Source organism: Megalops cyprinoides, chromosome 13, assembly GCF_013368585.1.
Source record: "Megalops cyprinoides isolate fMegCyp1 chromosome 13, fMegCyp1.pri, whole genome shotgun sequence".
NCBI classification, from domain to species: domain Eukaryota; kingdom Metazoa; phylum Chordata; class Actinopteri; order Elopiformes; family Megalopidae; genus Megalops; species Megalops cyprinoides.
The window spans coordinates 9,572,384-9,589,256 of NC_050595.1; the positions used below are offsets into that span (position 1 = coordinate 9,572,384).

A 16,873-nucleotide genomic window follows, 5' to 3' on the forward strand; every position below is an offset into this window, starting at 1 on the left:
TAAAAACAGTGCTTCAAACCCTAAAGTATATATTAATAAAAAATCTTGCAAACCTGCTTCTGTTGTCTCGATATTCCAAGGGAGTTTCAGATATTTTATAGAGGTTTCAAATATGTTTCCATGGAATATAAAACAGCATCAAAAAACCTTCAATGTGTTCGATAGCTCTTGCATTCTCTGTTAGAAAGCTCAGGATTAGCGGAAAATGAGCATTCCAGCATGATAATGACACAAATTATGCCTGCAAATCATCAAAAGAGTGGGTAAGTGAACACAAAATCACTGATCTTAACTGGCCATTACAATCTCCAGACTTCAATCCGAAAGAATATTTGTGGTGTGAACTCAAGAAAACAAGAGAAAACCAATAAAAAAAAACATTTTTTTGAAGGAGATAGGGAAATTCGCCCCAGAAGAATCTTAAAAATCCCATTGAAGAAGTGCTATAACCTTTGCAGACACTACAGGGACTGTCTTCTCAATATCATCAAAGTCAAAGATATATAATATTATTGCAATGATGTAATTCTTTGTGAAACACATAATGTTGCTCTGTGCAGTTTTTTAAAAGAAGATAATTCATGTTTTTATGAAAATTGAACAAAAGTGGTATGTATCAACATGGTTGATGGTGTGGTATGTTCCTGTCCTGTGATTATTTATCCTGGAATAATCTACCCTCACAGACCTTTTAACACAGGTGCAGTTTTCCCAAATACAAGGGACTTTTATAAACACACGGCTAATGACAGAAAGGTGTGAAACCGCTTAACTGTATTTGCCTCTGTTTCCCTTGACACAATCGATTAATTCTACATGGCAAATGTTCTTCCCTGTGGGTATTTACTACACTGCCTGCTCGAGCTTCTCAATCACTCATGAGTCATTGTTTATTCTTCAACAGGGGGAGCCGAGATAGACCCATTTCCACAAGGTACTCCCGTTGGTATAATAGAAATACTGACAATGAAGTTGCTTTTCCAGCCCTAGAAGATCAGAATTTAAACTGTTGGGCATTTAGTTATGATTACACACCACATACATAGTGTACCCTGCACTGTTTTAAATTTAACATTGAAATTTGTGCAAGCAATGCAGAAGCTTCCCAAGTGTCTGTTCAGGGTTCATTTGTGTGGACTGACTCATACCCACAGGTTGCCTGTTCTAGTCCCAAGAGGGGTGCTGATATTGTACCCTTGGGAAAGGTATTTAACCTAAAATTGCCTCAGTTCACATCCACCTCAATTAAAGAAGACTGTGTATGATATAAACTAAGGTTTCTTCCTGTCAATTGGGGAGTTTTTCCTTGCCACTGTTGCCTCAGGCTTGCTCTCAGGGGGTCTCAGGCCTGGGAACAAGGTCTCAGGCTTTGTGACAACTTGTGTTGTAAAAAACACAATACAAATAAAATTGAATTGAAAACTATGTATGCTGCATCAGAACTTAAATACATAACCAAGGGGGCATGTGTACATCTTCTTGAGAAGAAAATGACATACAGACAGGAAAATATGTAGACTGCTTGGAGTGAATCTGTACATTGATCTCAATTCCTGCTGGTTTCTGTAAACTTGCGATGTAGAAGCAATAGGAAGAGCCCATCTGCATACATCTTCTAACATCACCAAAAGGACCATCTGTACCCTCCTGTCAAACACAGGCACTCTCAGGCAAGTTACGCATGCGTGTTTCAGCCACTTAGGGAATTCACGTGTGATTTTCCAACCCAATACGCATTAACCTCTCCTGTGCTTTTAGGGGTTATGGGAGTACAGACAGACCTGAGTTCACATTGAAAGTGCTTAGCAGATCGGATTACATTATCAATATTTTAAAGCACAGAGAAGAACGAGAGGCAATGAGCGTTAAACCAGATCCTCCGTTTTCCCGTTCAGTGCTGCATTCGTGGTCCGTGTTCACTTCAATGTTTTGATTTGGGGAGCCAGGGCTCCGGAAGAATTTGATGTAAATCTTTATTTAATTTATTTTACTTTGAGTAATTGATTTGAAGTAGTGGTCCATCCTCTTTGTCGTCCCTCAACAAAATGTTTTCTTGATTCCGTTGCCGCCAAAATCTCGATGACGTTAAAGAATCGAGAAAATTCCCGCTCTTAACACTGTGACTCGGAGTTAAGCAGTTAGATTGAACGTCCCCTTCAATGTTACGTTGAGCACAGCTGGTCGATCGTTTCTTGTGGGCGTGGGCTCTCCGACGCGAGACAGGGGCGGAACAGAGGCTGCGCTGCAGAAGATCGCACACCGCCAGCTCCATACATACAGAGACGTTCTATCATTGTACACACACACACACACACACATACACACACTTCACGCGCAGTCTGTCAGCGTCCCCTTACCCATCTCGTTCTCTTTCGCCGCAGGGCGCCTCTGCAGTTGTTGCGCGTGCAAGTTTGCACTCTTTACCTTCGCAGTCACCAGTAGGTATTGTCTAGGAGGTCCGTCTCTTCCTCCCCGCCTCCTCAGCAGTGACTGCAGCTGATTGACATTCCTGCAGATCAAAGATCGCTTTCATTCGCTGTTATGGAAACTCGCAGCTGCGGCAGTTTCTCTGGCGCTCCGTGAGACGCTAAAGCGGACGGGAGAGAGCAGACCATGACTCTGGAGCCGTCCGCGTGAAGAATGGGGACGCGGATACTGCAGCCATGGCCAGATCAGCAAACAGCAGAGCCAGCGACGGGGACTCGCGCGTGTCAGCCCCTCCGGACCGGGCCGAGGTTCGGGACCTGGCGGACCCCAGGGAGCTGTCTCTGGAAGAAGTGCTGAAATCCTACGAGCAGCCCATTAACGAAGAGCAGGCGTGGGCGGTGTGCTATCAGTGCTGCAGCGGACTGAGTGAGCCGCTCCCGGCCGCGGAGACAGGAGGACTCTCTCGGGTTAAAGATCCGTCCTCTATCCTCCTGCACAGAGACGGGACGGTCTCCTTGCAGCCAGAGCATACCAGCAGCAACGGTAGGAACGCGTCACTTTACCTATTTATTTATTTTAATAACTTCCTGCCTCTGATTTCACCAAAAATCCTTTTTGGACTAAGAATAACTTTATTGAATAAACGTGACCTGTAATATTCACCCCACAAAATGCAAATGTTTACCAAAATACAAGAATACGGCTTCATAAATATGCTGATTCATTTTATAAACAATCCGTTGACCATGCTCCCCATGGATAAATAGACTTGGAATATGCCGGTAAATGATCAATTATTCATACGGCGCAGTTGTCACTTGCATCTGGGTGCAAGGTTGACGTGGAACACGCAGTTTTTTTCTGCATTGACGGCTGCTTGGTGAAACAATAATTCCGGTAAAAATACAGCCGTAATCGGCGCCGTCAGCCAATCCCTGCACACCACTGGTTCAAAACATTCTCTGCGTCTCAATAAAAATACCAGCATAGTGGACTGCGGACCTTAAGCACAGTTAAGAGGAAGTTACTGGTGCGGTGGCATCTTACACAAGATTACCTTTGCTGTGATTATCTTATCAGGAGAGAATGAGATTAACTACAGTTATATATTGTGCATCTCAAACTGCAGGTGTTTATAGTACCTATTAGGGTAAATCGTCTGTTGCAGAATGTTTTTTTCTCACTGGTGTATTTGCACGGGGGGAATGGTATACTCTGAAATCTGCAATTCTTTCTGATTACAATTATCTCGTTCATTTTCTCGGCTAACGCGCCTTTTTTAGATGGCGTGGTGGTTACTCATTTTACTCAAGGCACGACGCCATCAAGCCATAGTGTTGGCGAATGGAGTTTTCGGAGAGTGATATTTTAATAAATATGAATGAGTTTAAAGTACGCGCTTTCGACATCTTTTATTACCTTTACATTTCTGTTCACCAAACCTTCCTGAAGCCTGAAAAGGGGACTCGGCTTCCCCATGTTAACCTACAACATGACCGAAGAATATTGTGATCGCAAAAGATGAAATAGGATCTTAACAGACAATGTCAGCCTCTAAAGTTGTCTTTTGGTCGGGTGTCACATTTCCCTTTCAAAGAACTTTTTTTTTTGTGAGAACAATGCAAAAAGAAGGAGCACCAGCACAACATGACAAGCGAATGTTTTCTCATCAGTCAGAGTGGAGATGATTAAATCCAAAGGGAAACAAAATTGTAGCTGTGGTACTATGGTCAGTAATAATAAAACTGATGATACTAGATTGCTACTACAGTTACCACTACTACTATTATAACTACTGCACAGCTAAGATGAATAATACTACTGCTACCATTACCACAGAGCTGCTGTACTTTTGCTACAAGTACTAATTCCTCCAGCTGCAATGGATTTATTCATTGATTAATATATTCATTATTACCCTATGCATTGTCTTTCTCTCACTTTTTTCTCAGGACCCGTTATCGTCTCGTTCTGTCGTGCTCTCTTTCTCTGAGTGAGAGGCAAAACAAGGGAAGCCCATCTATCAACTTGTAGCAACGCGATATAGCATTTAAATTTCCCACAGAGCTATCGTAACTTTCAGTCCGCAGGCGAGCACACGACATTTCAACTGTTTATTGTTATTACTTAGAGAATCGGATTTACTCATTTGGCAGATGGTCTTCTGCAGAGCAACATACAAAACAAGGAACATAAGTGTCTATAAATAAGGCGACACGAACAACAGAAGAAAATATCCGTGCAAAAGTGTCAATGCATAGTTGATAACCAATTCCAGACTGAAAACTATGTAAGAGTAAATTGCTACAATAATGAAAACATCAGTAACATTACTTAATTGCCAACTTATAAGTTAGTGCTTAGAGTTAAGAACTACTGCATAATTACGAGATCATCTGTATTTGAAGGACACTTCTGACCAGAGCAATTTACCCGGCCATATTTGCAAGATAAATTAAATGCTTACCACAGACACAACAATAACCACCAATATGCAGACAGGAACAGCAAGTAATGCATTGATTAAGCTTCAAGCTTTAAATGTTGCGAAATAAAAGCACAACAGTAATTGATTTTATTTTAATTGATTTTAGCCCACATGCAGTGGCTCCAGGTTATCATCCAGAGCATTTTACCCATGTCATACTAACATGGTATATGCTGAACACCAAATCTCATGATGCCAAATGGTAATCTATGAAGACCAACAACACCCTGTATCATAGTGCTTGCCTGGGGCGAAATAATGATCCATGTGCAACATTACTTGGTCTTGTAACACTATGCTCCTAGTGCCTAACAATGATCTGAAAGAGCCATGTTACACTATATTAGATTTCACTTAAAGATGGAGCAATCAGATAATAGACACTAGATATAGGACATTTTCAAACCCTATGCTAAAAAAACTAGGCTAACTGCAAATCACGTGTCAATGTATTGTCTGGTGTATGATATACAACACATGACATTATACCCACCTGTCGCATTATACAGATACAGATGTCAGATAGACTGTCTCTCCTCATTGCATGACTGCATAAAACCAACAAATGTATTTGCCCTACATTCCTTATGCCAAGTGCACAATGCTAGCGTGAAGGTGTTCATTAAGAGAGGTGTGCACTGGACACGTGGCTAACTGGAAGTGGAGATTGCTGGAAGCGTATTGGACGAAGAAGTTGATGTGTCTATATTTAGGTCACAGACGATGAAGTCATTGGCAATCTGGCAGGAGCCTGCCTTCAAGGTGAGGGAGCTCAGTGTTTCTGAGGCACCACTGACTGCATACCTCTGTCTCTCCCCCTCTCTTTCCCTCTCTCTCTTTCTCTACCCCTCTCCCTCGGTCTCTGTCTCCCTCTCTTTCTCTCTTTCTCTCTCTCTCTCGCCCCCACCAGTCTTTTGTTTCCATGGCAACAGTGCCAGCCTATCTTAAGTCAGAAAAGCGTGATAGGCCTTTGGGGAAACATTGCTGGGGTTTTCAGGACAGTATGGCCCAATGTATCAGGTAACATAACAGAAGAACAGTGGTCTGAGGAGTGTGAAAGAACCTTGTCTGTGGACCTCTGCTACCGGTCGAGCAGGTTCAGAGCCTTCTGGAAGCACAGCCCTGTTTTGTCAGGGCCTGAAAAGGAGTGGGATCGTCTTTCGTGAACAAAGTGCTGTGCATCTGTGATTGCTTGGCACGCTTGCATGTCTGAACAATGGGTCCCCTCAGATTCACTGGTAAATTCAGTCCCTCCCTGCCTTTAACGGACACATAACTGACAGTGGATCCCTGACCTGTGATCTGTAGTGCCCTCTACTTCACACAATTCCACATTGCTGACCATGAAGCCTGAGACCTGAGTGGTAGCATCACTGGGTTTTCAACTCTGTTCTATACAAACTGACTTATCAGAGCGGTTTACTCATACATACATTTTTAAATTGTCTTGAGATAATGATTTTATGTATTTACTCTTTTATGTTCACATGAAAATGAATATAAAAAGAGTATATACATAAAATCAACATCTCAAGAATATATAAAGTTAAAAATTTAAAAATGTCTGTTCCCTAAGCCTTTTATTAATGGGTGAGGGGGAGGTGGAGAGGAATGAAGGGAAAGAGAGATACTGCAGTAGATGTTGTTGTCAGGGAGATAATGAGATATTGCAGTAGATGTCAGATAGCTGTCGTCCTCTGTGTGTGTTTGGTGAATGCAAGGGGTCAGGGCTCCTGTTTTCACTGCTTCTCCTTGCTGCTGTGTTTGATTTGTCAAAACATTGCATCCTGAATTCTCCTGAAACTTTTGTGACATCGGTGCCGCTGATTGGAGCGGGGAGCGACGGAGGACTTTGGAGTGCAGCCATTATCTGCAGGATGTCCTGCTGGGCGCTTCATTGTGCAAAGCGTGATCGCTGCAGTAAAGTGATTTGTGCAAAGTGTGGCCACTGCGGTAATGTTGATTGTGGGGAACATTATCGCTGCAATAAAAGAGGGCTTTGCAACGTGCGTTCATTTCAGTAAGGTGGTTCGAGCAATCCGTGATCACTGCAGTAGGGTGGTTTGTGGAAAAACATGATCACTGCAGAAAAGTGTGAAGTGAGAGCAGTAGGTTACTGCTCTCTGTGCTGGCGATAATTTTCAGAGCTAAACTGCAGCACAGGATCCCAAAAGATAGGTGCGGTGGCCCCCACAGAGTTCTCACACGGTCCGCCTGTATCCCAGGGAGCTTTGCTCATGACTGTTTCTTCTCTTCCCCAGATGAGGAGAAGAGACCTCACCCCCTGCCTGTCCCAGAACACCAGGTAAGATTCTGATAACTACTGCTACCTACCCCTAGCCCCCACCTGTCTCCAGAACGCAAACTGGAATTATAAACTGACGTATACATTTTCAGACAGGTGATCCACTAATACTCCTTTCACTGCCCCACAGCATCCCTCCAAGTGTTCATAAAGGCATAGGCTTTGCTTGTTGCCTTTTAATTAATATTTTTTTTTACCAGTGTTAAAATGAGCCACCCCCATTTTTCCACAGTTGGTACAGTCCCTGGGAGTGGCCATTTACCGGGCACTGGACTGGGGTCTGGATGAGAGTGAGGAGCGGGAACTGAGCCCGCAGCTGGAGCGGCTCATCGAGCGAATGGCGGGGGGTGAGAACGGTAGCAGTAGCGGCACGGCAGACGAGGGCTACAGTGGCCAGGAGGAGGAAGAGGAGGAGGAGGACGAAGAGGGGACGCTGCGCGCGGTGTGCTCCTTCCGCCAGGCGATGGCGCTGTGCGCCGCCCGTCTGGCCAACCCGGCGCTGGCCTCAGAGCACTACCAGGCCGTGTGCCGCGCCCTCTTTGTGGAGACGCTGGAGCTGCAGACCTTCCTCACCAGGATTCGAGATGCCAAAGAGGTGGGGGTGTGTGGGGGGAGGGATGGGGGCAGAGGTTAGCGTGTGCAGGGAATTCCCACTGAAAGTTTATGTCCTACAGCACTACTGGTCCAATGGCTGAAAGGAGCTAATTAAGGTACTAGCGAGGAAAGATGGATAGATTAAATGTTTGCCTCAGATGGCTGAACATTTCAGAACACCCTCTGTCTCACACACCTATATGTTTGTTATTTGTTGAAAGAATGTAAGGGGAGGGCCTTTTGTGTCTGGGGGTGAGGCAGGGAAGCAAAATAGTTTCATCTAAATACCGTTGTGCTTGTGGGCTAACTGTGAGAGCCACAACAGTCTCTGAAAGGATTCTGAAACTGGATATGAATTGAGGAACAGAGACAACACCCACATCTGATCAAATAACCAATGGAATGCAGTTTATATCCTGATTCCCACAAAACATCCTTCAGCCTCCATGACACCTGGATGTGTTGCTCAACCTGCTCCCATATTACAGTCTAAAGCAGAACACTGACCCCTTGTGGCTATCATCTGTCCTAACCTTCAGTTCACGCCACTAAACTATTTTACAGTTGGCACTTATCTTTTTTCCTTATTGTAGTGGCAGTGATCAGTGTTTATTAATGTTCATGACCAACTTCATTGAGAAGTGTATAATAGTGTTATTGAACAGTGCATTTGATTTAAGTTTATTAGTGTTTATTACTGCTGTTGATCAATATAGTGTTTTTGATGAGTGCTTAGCGGTGTTACTGAGCTGATAAGTGTTGAAAGTATTGATCAATGATAATGATGAATTTTTGTTGATCAGGGTGTATTTATTTTATTAATCAGGAAAACTGATCAGAGTTGTAGTGTTATTGATTAGTGTCATTAATCAATATATGGATCTGTGAAGATGCTTAAGAAGATCCGGACTGAGGAGCCGCTGGAAGACAGGTGCACCGCTGAGCTGGACGCCCTGAAACACACAGACTGGGTGAGAGGAGATGCTGACTTCAGAGAGGAGGGCGGGAAGCTTGTGTGTGTGTGTGTGTGTGTGTGTGTGTGTGTGTGTGTGTGTGTGTGTGTGTGTGTGTGTGCGCGCGTGTGTGTGCGCGCGTGTGTGCGCGCGTGTGTGTGCGTGTGTGCGTGCGTGTGTGCGTGTGTGTGTATGTATGTATGTATGAGTGTGTGTGTACAGCTGATGCAGTGTGTGTGTGTGTGTGTATAGCCGATGTGTGTGTGTACAGCTGATGCAGTGTGTGTGTGTGTGTGTGTATAGCCGATGTGTGTGTGTACAGCTGATGCAGTGTGTGTGTGTGTGTGTGTATGGCTGATGTGTGTGTGTGTGTACAGCTGATGCAGTGTGTGTGTGTGTGTGTGTGTGTATAGCCGATGTGTGTGTGTACAGCTGATGCAGTGTGTGTGTGTGTGTGTGTATGGCTGATGTGTGTGTGTGTGTACAGCTGATGCAGTGTGTGTGTGTGTGTGTGTGTGTATAGCTGATGTGTGTGTGTACAGCTGATGCAGTGTGTGTGTGTGTGTGTGTGTGTATAGCCGATGTGTGTGTGAGTGCATGTGTGTACAGCTGATGCAGTGTGTGTGTGTGTGTGTGTGTGTGTGTATAGCTGATGTGTGTGTGTACAGCTGATGCAGTGTGTGTGTGTGTGTGTATAGCCGATGTGTGTGTGAGTGCATGTGTGTACAGCTGATGCAGTGTGTGTGTGTGTGTGTGTGTGTGTGTGTGTGTGTGTGTGTGTATAGCCGATGTGTGTGTGAGTGCATGTGTGTACAGCTGATGCAGTGTGTGTGTGTGTGTGTGTATGGCTGATGTGTGTGTGTGTGTAGAGCTGATGCAGTGTGTGTGTTTGTGTGTGTGTGTGTGTGTGTGTGTGTGTGTATAGCCGATGTGTGTGTGAGTGCATGTGTGTACAGCTGATGCAGTGTGTGTGTGTGTGTGTGTATGGCTGATGTGTGTGTGTGTGTAGAGCTGATGCAGTGTGTGTGTGGCTGTGTGCCGCTGCAGGCGCGTCTCTGGGTGCAGCTGATGAGGGAGCTCAGGCAGGGCGTGAAGCTGAAGAAGGTGCAGGAGCAGCAGTTTGACCCGCTGCCCACGGAGTTCCGCCTCACGCCCTTCGAGATGCTCATGCAGGACATCCGCGCTCGCAAGTACCAGCTGCGGAAAGTCATGGTGAGACCAAAGAACCCAGCCCCCTCCCCACCACGCCCCTGTCATGCCCACAACACACCCCTGGCATGCCCTGACACACCCCCCACATCCTCATCACACAGTCTGTCTGCACTGCTAAAGCTTACGCACACCAATAATAACGCAGCAAACCAAAACTGCTACTACTGTGTCAAGTACCACGAAACAATACTGATCTGTCATGTAAGAGTATGCGAAAATATTATTTTCTTTTATTATTTTCTGCTGGATGCTCACCACGCCAAACCCAATTACCTTTGGCTTCGTTTCGAGATCATCTTCTCTTCAGTGCACCTATTCTGTGTCACTCACTGCCCCTCAGACCGTGGCTGCCCGGGTTACATAACCTAGAACATTTTCCAAGAAATTTTCTGATTTGCTTGCTGAATCTTGTGCATGCAGCTGTCTCTGGAGCTCAAGGTCTATGCAGTCAGGTCAGCCTGTCCATGAAGGAGAGGGATTTGGCTGCGCTGTGCTACACCATGTTGTGTAACTCTCGCGTGCTGTGAGATTTATGAAATTATGCCAAATCAAATTTGAATTTGGCCACAAAAACTGTCAGTTTGTGACAGGGCCTGTGTTTTAGAGGCAAGGTTTTTGTCACCGTGATCAGGGTGAAGCACAGAGTCTGCTGGGTGTGGATCTCTCTCTCTCTTGCTCTCTCTCTTTCTCTGTCTTTTTCTCATCTTTCTCTCTCCCAAGTTCATACAACACTATAAATTTTGCCATTGCACAGACACTTGCAGTAGAACATAACACAGTGATAAAATAAAATGCACATCATTTGACCAAGTGCATGAGCTTAAAATGAATTTCAAGGGGAACAGAATGAAAAATATGCCACCCCACATCCTATTCTTTCATTTATTCTTTTGATCTCTCTCTCTCTCTCCTGCTCACTCTGTCCCTCTTTCCCACTCCCTCTCCCTCTCCCTCTCTCTCTCTCAGGTGGATGGTGATATCCCCACACGGGTAAAGAGAGATGCCCATGAGCTCATTCTGGACTTCATCAGGTCACGGCCCCCGCTCAAACCTGTGAGTCCCTCCGCTTCCCCCGCAGCAAACCCCCCCCACCCCCCACCCCCTTTGCCTGTACCCCCCACCCCATGCCTTTACAATTTACAGATACATTAACTTATACATTAGCAGATTATACGCCTGCTGCTTTGCGCTAATGCATGCTGAGCGTTGCATTAGGGCGTCTGCCAAATCAGCGATATCAGTGACATAAGCAGAAGCGGTGATAGCAGCTGTGAAAGGTAGTATGTCAGACTGTGCGTTGCAACAGTAGGTCCAGTCTGCTAGTGCATGCAGTGTGCCTTCATGTTCAACGTGATGCGTGTGCACCCGTAAAATGCAACCAGTGTGTGCTCTGTGGTAGCATGTTTACTGCATCAGTGTATACAGTGTATCAGTGTGCTCAGAACAGTGGTGTATTCAGTGTATCAGTGTGCTCAGAACAGTGGTGTGTTCAGTGTATCAGTGTGCTCAGAGCAGTGGTGTGTGTTCAGTGTGTCCTGTGCCCCCCCCCCTCCCCCAGGTGTCAGAGAGGAGTCTGCGGCCCCCCCTGCAGGAGCAGCAGTCCCTGCACGAGCGCATCCTCGCTGAGATCAAGCAGGAACGCAAGCTCAGACCCGTGGAACCGCCCAGCTCCAAGAGAAGTGCGTCAATCACTGTCACTCGGTGTCACGCCTTTACACCCCCTGTCACTCACTCTCACTTGCTGTCAGTCATTGTTAATTACGATCACTTGCTGTCTCTCTTATTGTTATTTTCCTTCTCTTTTTTACCATCAGATCTTATAATCTGAGTGTGTGCATTGTCATGTGTGTGCGTGGTGTTTTGCTTACAGATGTAATGTGTGTAATGTGAGTGCACTGAGAACAGTTGCAGGTGGTGAGCGTGGTTTTCCCTCTCCAGCATTCGGCTCTCTGCCTTGTCTGGTCCACACCTGCCCATGTGACGTGAAGTCCACTTCCTGTATAAACCTGTCAGTCATGGATGCTGGTGCCCGCCCCCCTCCCCGTCCACGGGTGTTACTCAAGGCCCCCACCCTGGCGGAGATGGAGGAGATGAATATTTCTGAGGTGAGAGACTGGGAGAGGGAGACTCCTCCTACTGGCAAAGCTCATTTTGAACTTAAATTTCAAGGGCAAAAGAAGGAGCAAGGGAAATACATTAATGTAATGTAAGGGTTTATGGTGTTATTTTGATTATTACTTTTTAGTAATAGTGTCCTGGCTTCTTCCCCCTCTTCCTCTGTCTTCCTGCAATTTGACCTCCTCTTCCTCTCTGCAGGAGGAGGAGTCTCCAGATGGCGGGGACCTTCGGCGGGCGGAGAGCTCTCCTACGCCGCTGAAACGGGACCGCTCCTTCTCCGAGCACGACCTGGCCGAGCTGAGGGGGGAGCTGCTTCCTTCCCTTTCCGAAACCGCCCAGCTGGGCGGTGCCGTGGTGAGGAGGGGGGAACGTCCGCGGGCACGCACCCTGGGGGGCGGAGGGCCCCCACCTCTGCACAGAGGTTAGTCTGCCCGAGGACGTCTGGAGGGTAGTCTTTTTTTTCCCACAGTGTCAGGTGACGGACGGAGGTCAGGTGACATGTGCATGTGGCGACTGCATGTACCAATCCAGACGAGAAGTAATTTTTTTCCCAACTGAATGTAATGCAGAGAGTATAAGATGTTTTGATTACAGTAAGACTTTTAGGGATTACATTTTAGACATGATTTTAGAAATTGGTGCATTATTTCATCTTGTGTCAGACTGAGAAATGTAATCTGCTAAAGGGATCTGTCTCATTTGTACCTTCTATGATACTTGCTCAACTGCAGTAACCCACAATAACATGTCAGAGTTGCCTTGAAGATTTGTCATATATCTAGATGTGTGAGTTGGTTTTCAAGCTACTCCAATTTGTTCAAGTAACAGATCTGATAAGTATATAGACAGTGATTTGCGCTGGTCAGCATTATCAATGGCTTTACACTGATCTTGCAGTTGCTGTCGGTAGGTACTTGCCATATTTGTAAGAGGATCCACTGAGATGCAGTACAGAGTTTGTTGAATATCAGATAAATGCTAAATTAGATTTTATTGTGACACATTCCCAATTATCAAGCTCATTAGGTGAGGAAGAGACTTGGGTCCAAAGGCCTAATCAGAGAGATGTGGTCTGAGAACGCTTGAAATGCTCAACAAACAATACTACTGACAAAGGCCTGATTGTACCTCTGTGATCATCTATACAACCTGCTTCAAGAGGAGGCTCGTTTGTAGTATGTGCATACTGCTATTTGCATTTGTAAAGCCCACTGAAGCTTTGATTAAAACATACAAAAGCCCTGTGGCAGCTGTCATAGAGCACCATAAAGTGAGCCTTTGATATCACCCATTTACTGTTTTAACATAATATACAATGACACCGGTGTAATCCAATTTTCTCACGCTTGACAGGGATATAATGAAAAATGCTCCGTTATAAAGCTTGTGAGAGTAAAGGGACAGTAGTGATTTATCTGGCTGTAGTAGTGTTTTCCTTAAGGGCAAATAATAAAAATTGAGCCGCTATTCTTTCCGTACTGAAATGACTGATGAAGCCATTTTGTCGATGTAACCACAGGCAAACTACTCAATGGCACATGGAAGAGAGATGCTAAACTGGTTGGAAACGTTTATTGATAGTAGGAATACCGTAAATATATCATTGGATTATTACCATCATGTATGCTGGCCACAAGCTAGCTGGCATGGCATAGGCTGTATACTACATAGCAAAGACAAAAACCCAGGAGACTCGGGGCTCTCTCAGGATCAGAGTAAGTACAGGTGCTTTACCACTAGATGGTGCTAAAATTCCACTCAGCAGAGCTTGTAATGTGAAAAGTGAGACTCTGACTGTCACCTCCCCCTCTGTGTGTGTGCAGCTTCTCTCCCAGTGCAAGGCTGGTTTCCCCCCTCACCAGGGCCTCTCTGCGCCTCGCGGGGCTCCCTAAGCTCTGTGGATGAGAGGAGTGAGAGGAGTGAGGGGAAAGAGGGCGGGGCACCCACCCAGGAGGGTGAAAAACACCAGTGGATGGTGAGTGTAACTGCTCTGGCCTCTCTCCCACACTGTTGTCCTAATCCCCGCTACATACTATTGCCCTGAACCACTGTTCCACATTGCTGCTCTGAGCACTGATCCACTCTGCTGCTCTGTTGAATTGTAGAAACTGTAATCCTCAAGGATTTATCCATGTGGATGCCCCCCCCCCATCTCAATGCCCCCCCCCTCTCTCTCTCTGTGAAGGAAGAGTTTAGCCACCCAGTGGAAAGTCTGGCGCTGACGGTGGATGAGGTCATCAACGTGCGCCGAGTGCTGGTGAAGGCAGAGATGGAGAAATTCCTGCAGAGTAAAGAGCTGTATAACAGCCTACGGAAGGGCAAGGTGCGGGCCGTGACGTCACACCCTGTCACGCCACTCTCTTTTCGGCACCGTCTGCTCTCCTGTCCGTCTCTCTCACTCTCTCTCGCCCTGTGCCTCTCACTCTTCCCCCTCCCCCTGAGTGTACCTAACCTGTGTCCCTGTGTGTGTATGTGTGTGTTTGTGTGTGTGTGTATGTGTGTGTGCGTCTCTCCCAGGTATGCTGTTGCTGTAAAGTTAAGTTCCCCCTCTTCTCCTGGCCGTCCACCTGCCTGCTGTGTAAAAGGTGAGTGTATGTCAGTGTGTATGTGCGTGCTTGTGTCACATGGAAGAGTATCTCCATAGTCACGCCGTATGTCTGCAGTAGAGGAACACAGTAACGCTCTCTGCCCCTGCTCTGCTCTCCCCTCAGGTCTGTCTGTGGATCCTGCAGTGCCAAGGTACCGCCCGTATGCTGCAGCTCGTTTATCTTGGACCGCTTGCGGGTTTTGACCCCCCTTTGCTGACTCTTCTTCTTCTCTCTCTCTCCCCTGTTCCGCTGCAGATGAAGATTCCTTCCAAGAAGATGGCACACATCCCAGTCTACACCGTGGGGTTTGAGAGCAGCGCCGGCAGCCACGCCCGCAGGAGTGATCTCTTCAAGTCAGTTCTCGTTTCCTTCATACCTGTCTGTCTGTCTGTCCCCCTCCACTGTATGTCTGTTTGTATCTCTCTTAGTCTTTACTTGAATTACTCTTGTCTGTTTGCTTGTGTTTATAATAAATAGTGCATCTTTGCATGCACATCTATGTGATTGCAATCGGTCTATCTGTTGATGTCTTCTACCTTCTATTCCATAACCCCTCCCTGTCTGTCTGTCTGTCTGTCCCTCTTTAGGTCAGTCCGCAGCATTTCTCAGCGCTCTGTGGAGGAGGAGTTTCCTCACCTGTACGCCCACGGTTGCAGTCTGAGGGACGTCTGCGCCGACTGCACCAAGTTTGTAGCTGATGTCATTTCCTCCAGCCGCCGCAGCCTGGATATCCTCAACAACACACCCAAGAGGGAGAGAGCTCCGCCCGCACAGCACCCGCAGCCACGCCCATCGCCCCGCCCTCACGCACTGAGCAGGAAGAACATGTAAAGAGATGACTGACCGACAATAACCCCCCCCCCACCTCCCCACCCACGCTGCCCCATGGAATGTCCCTCCACGTGTCGAACAGGGGGCTGAAGACACACCTGCCTTATCACACAACCCCTTTACCTTAGCAGGAGGAGCTCGGACAGGGGAAGAGGGAGGAGCAGAGTGACTCAGAGTAGGAGGAGCTGAAAGATATGAAGAGGGAGGGACTAAAGAGGACAAATAAGGAAGAGCGAAATAAGACACAGAGGGAGAAGCCAATCAAGACACGGATGGATGAGCTAGGTGCCTGACTGGGAGGACCTGAGAGTGGGACAAAGGGAGGAAAAGGTATAATTTCCCCAGTTGCCAAGTTTTCTCTTCTTTTCCGGCTGCCATTTTTTATGCTTTGAATATATTTTTTTTCTAAAGCTGTAAATGCCTTCTCTGCGGAAACTTCCCTTCTCCCAGCCAACCTTCACACTTCAAGTACACCACAGCCTAGAGACCTAGAGGAGGCAAACAGGAAGTAGGTGCAGGGGCTTTTTGAGTGGGAGCAAGGGGGCCAGATGTTTTCACTGTGCAGAAACCAAGGACACCCCCTTATCCTACTGCCACTCCCCTGACCACCCCCAGATTCCTCAGCCTCTCGCTGCAGGCAGAGACCAGCTGCAGGCCCAGCACCGGCAGTGCAGAGACAGTAGCAGGAAGCGTACGAGTGGAAACGGATAAAGCAAAGCATGGATTTCATTCCCTGCCGACTGACACTGCTGGCTGATACAGGCTGACTTAAAATGTGTGCTGATTGGATTTTCCGTGATGTTTTGTGCCTGGTTGTAACGTAATGAAAGGACCGTTTGAATGCTGTGATGCCCATGGGCAGGCACCTATCTGGCCTGGTCAGTATGTGGTGCTTGTTTGAGTCAGTCACTTGTCTGACCTGGGGGCAGTCTCAGCTGTCACAGACATGTCTTCAGACTCTCTGCCTCAAGGTCTCCTGTGACCCTCCATCTCTCCCTGGAGCTCCTCCTTCCCTGGACCCCCACCACACCCCCTCTCCCTTTCCCTAGAGCCTCCTTGTTCTATCTGATTTTGTTGTTAACACTCAATAAACCTCAACTGCAATAAAGGGAAATAACAAAGACACAGTTGTTCGAGTCTTCCGTTTCTTGCTTTCTGGGTTTTCAGAGAGAGAGAGACAGACGATCTGACTGGGACTCCAACCCAGAGATGCTCACCTGTGCACCTGGCACAAGAGGAGGGCGGAGTCAGTCTGCTTCATTCCACAGCATTGGGACAGAATGTGCCTTCAGTCCCCCACGCAGATGTGCATCGGCTAAAGCTTTACGGCTTTATTATGCATGCCGCACAATGCGTT

At 46.7% G+C, this 16,873-nt stretch overlaps 1 protein-coding gene across 1 annotated transcript; it reads left to right on the forward strand.

The window, feature by feature from the left end:
• Positions 1-2,211: 2,211 nt before the first annotated feature.
• Positions 2,212-16,563, forward strand: spire2 (spire-type actin nucleation factor 2). Its single transcript, XM_036543474.1, has 15 exons — positions 2,212-2,970; positions 7,177-7,220; positions 7,453-7,815; positions 8,705-8,785; positions 9,815-9,979; positions 10,946-11,032; positions 11,538-11,658; positions 11,918-12,084; positions 12,296-12,518; positions 13,921-14,072; positions 14,283-14,420; positions 14,615-14,682; positions 14,809-14,836; positions 14,941-15,038; positions 15,273-16,563. The coding sequence occupies exons 1-15, from the start codon at positions 2,664-2,666 to the stop codon at positions 15,514-15,516; spliced, it is 2,286 nt and encodes a 761-aa protein (XP_036399367.1). The 5' UTR covers positions 2,212-2,663; the 3' UTR covers positions 15,517-16,563.
• Positions 16,564-16,873: the final 310 nt, after the last annotated feature.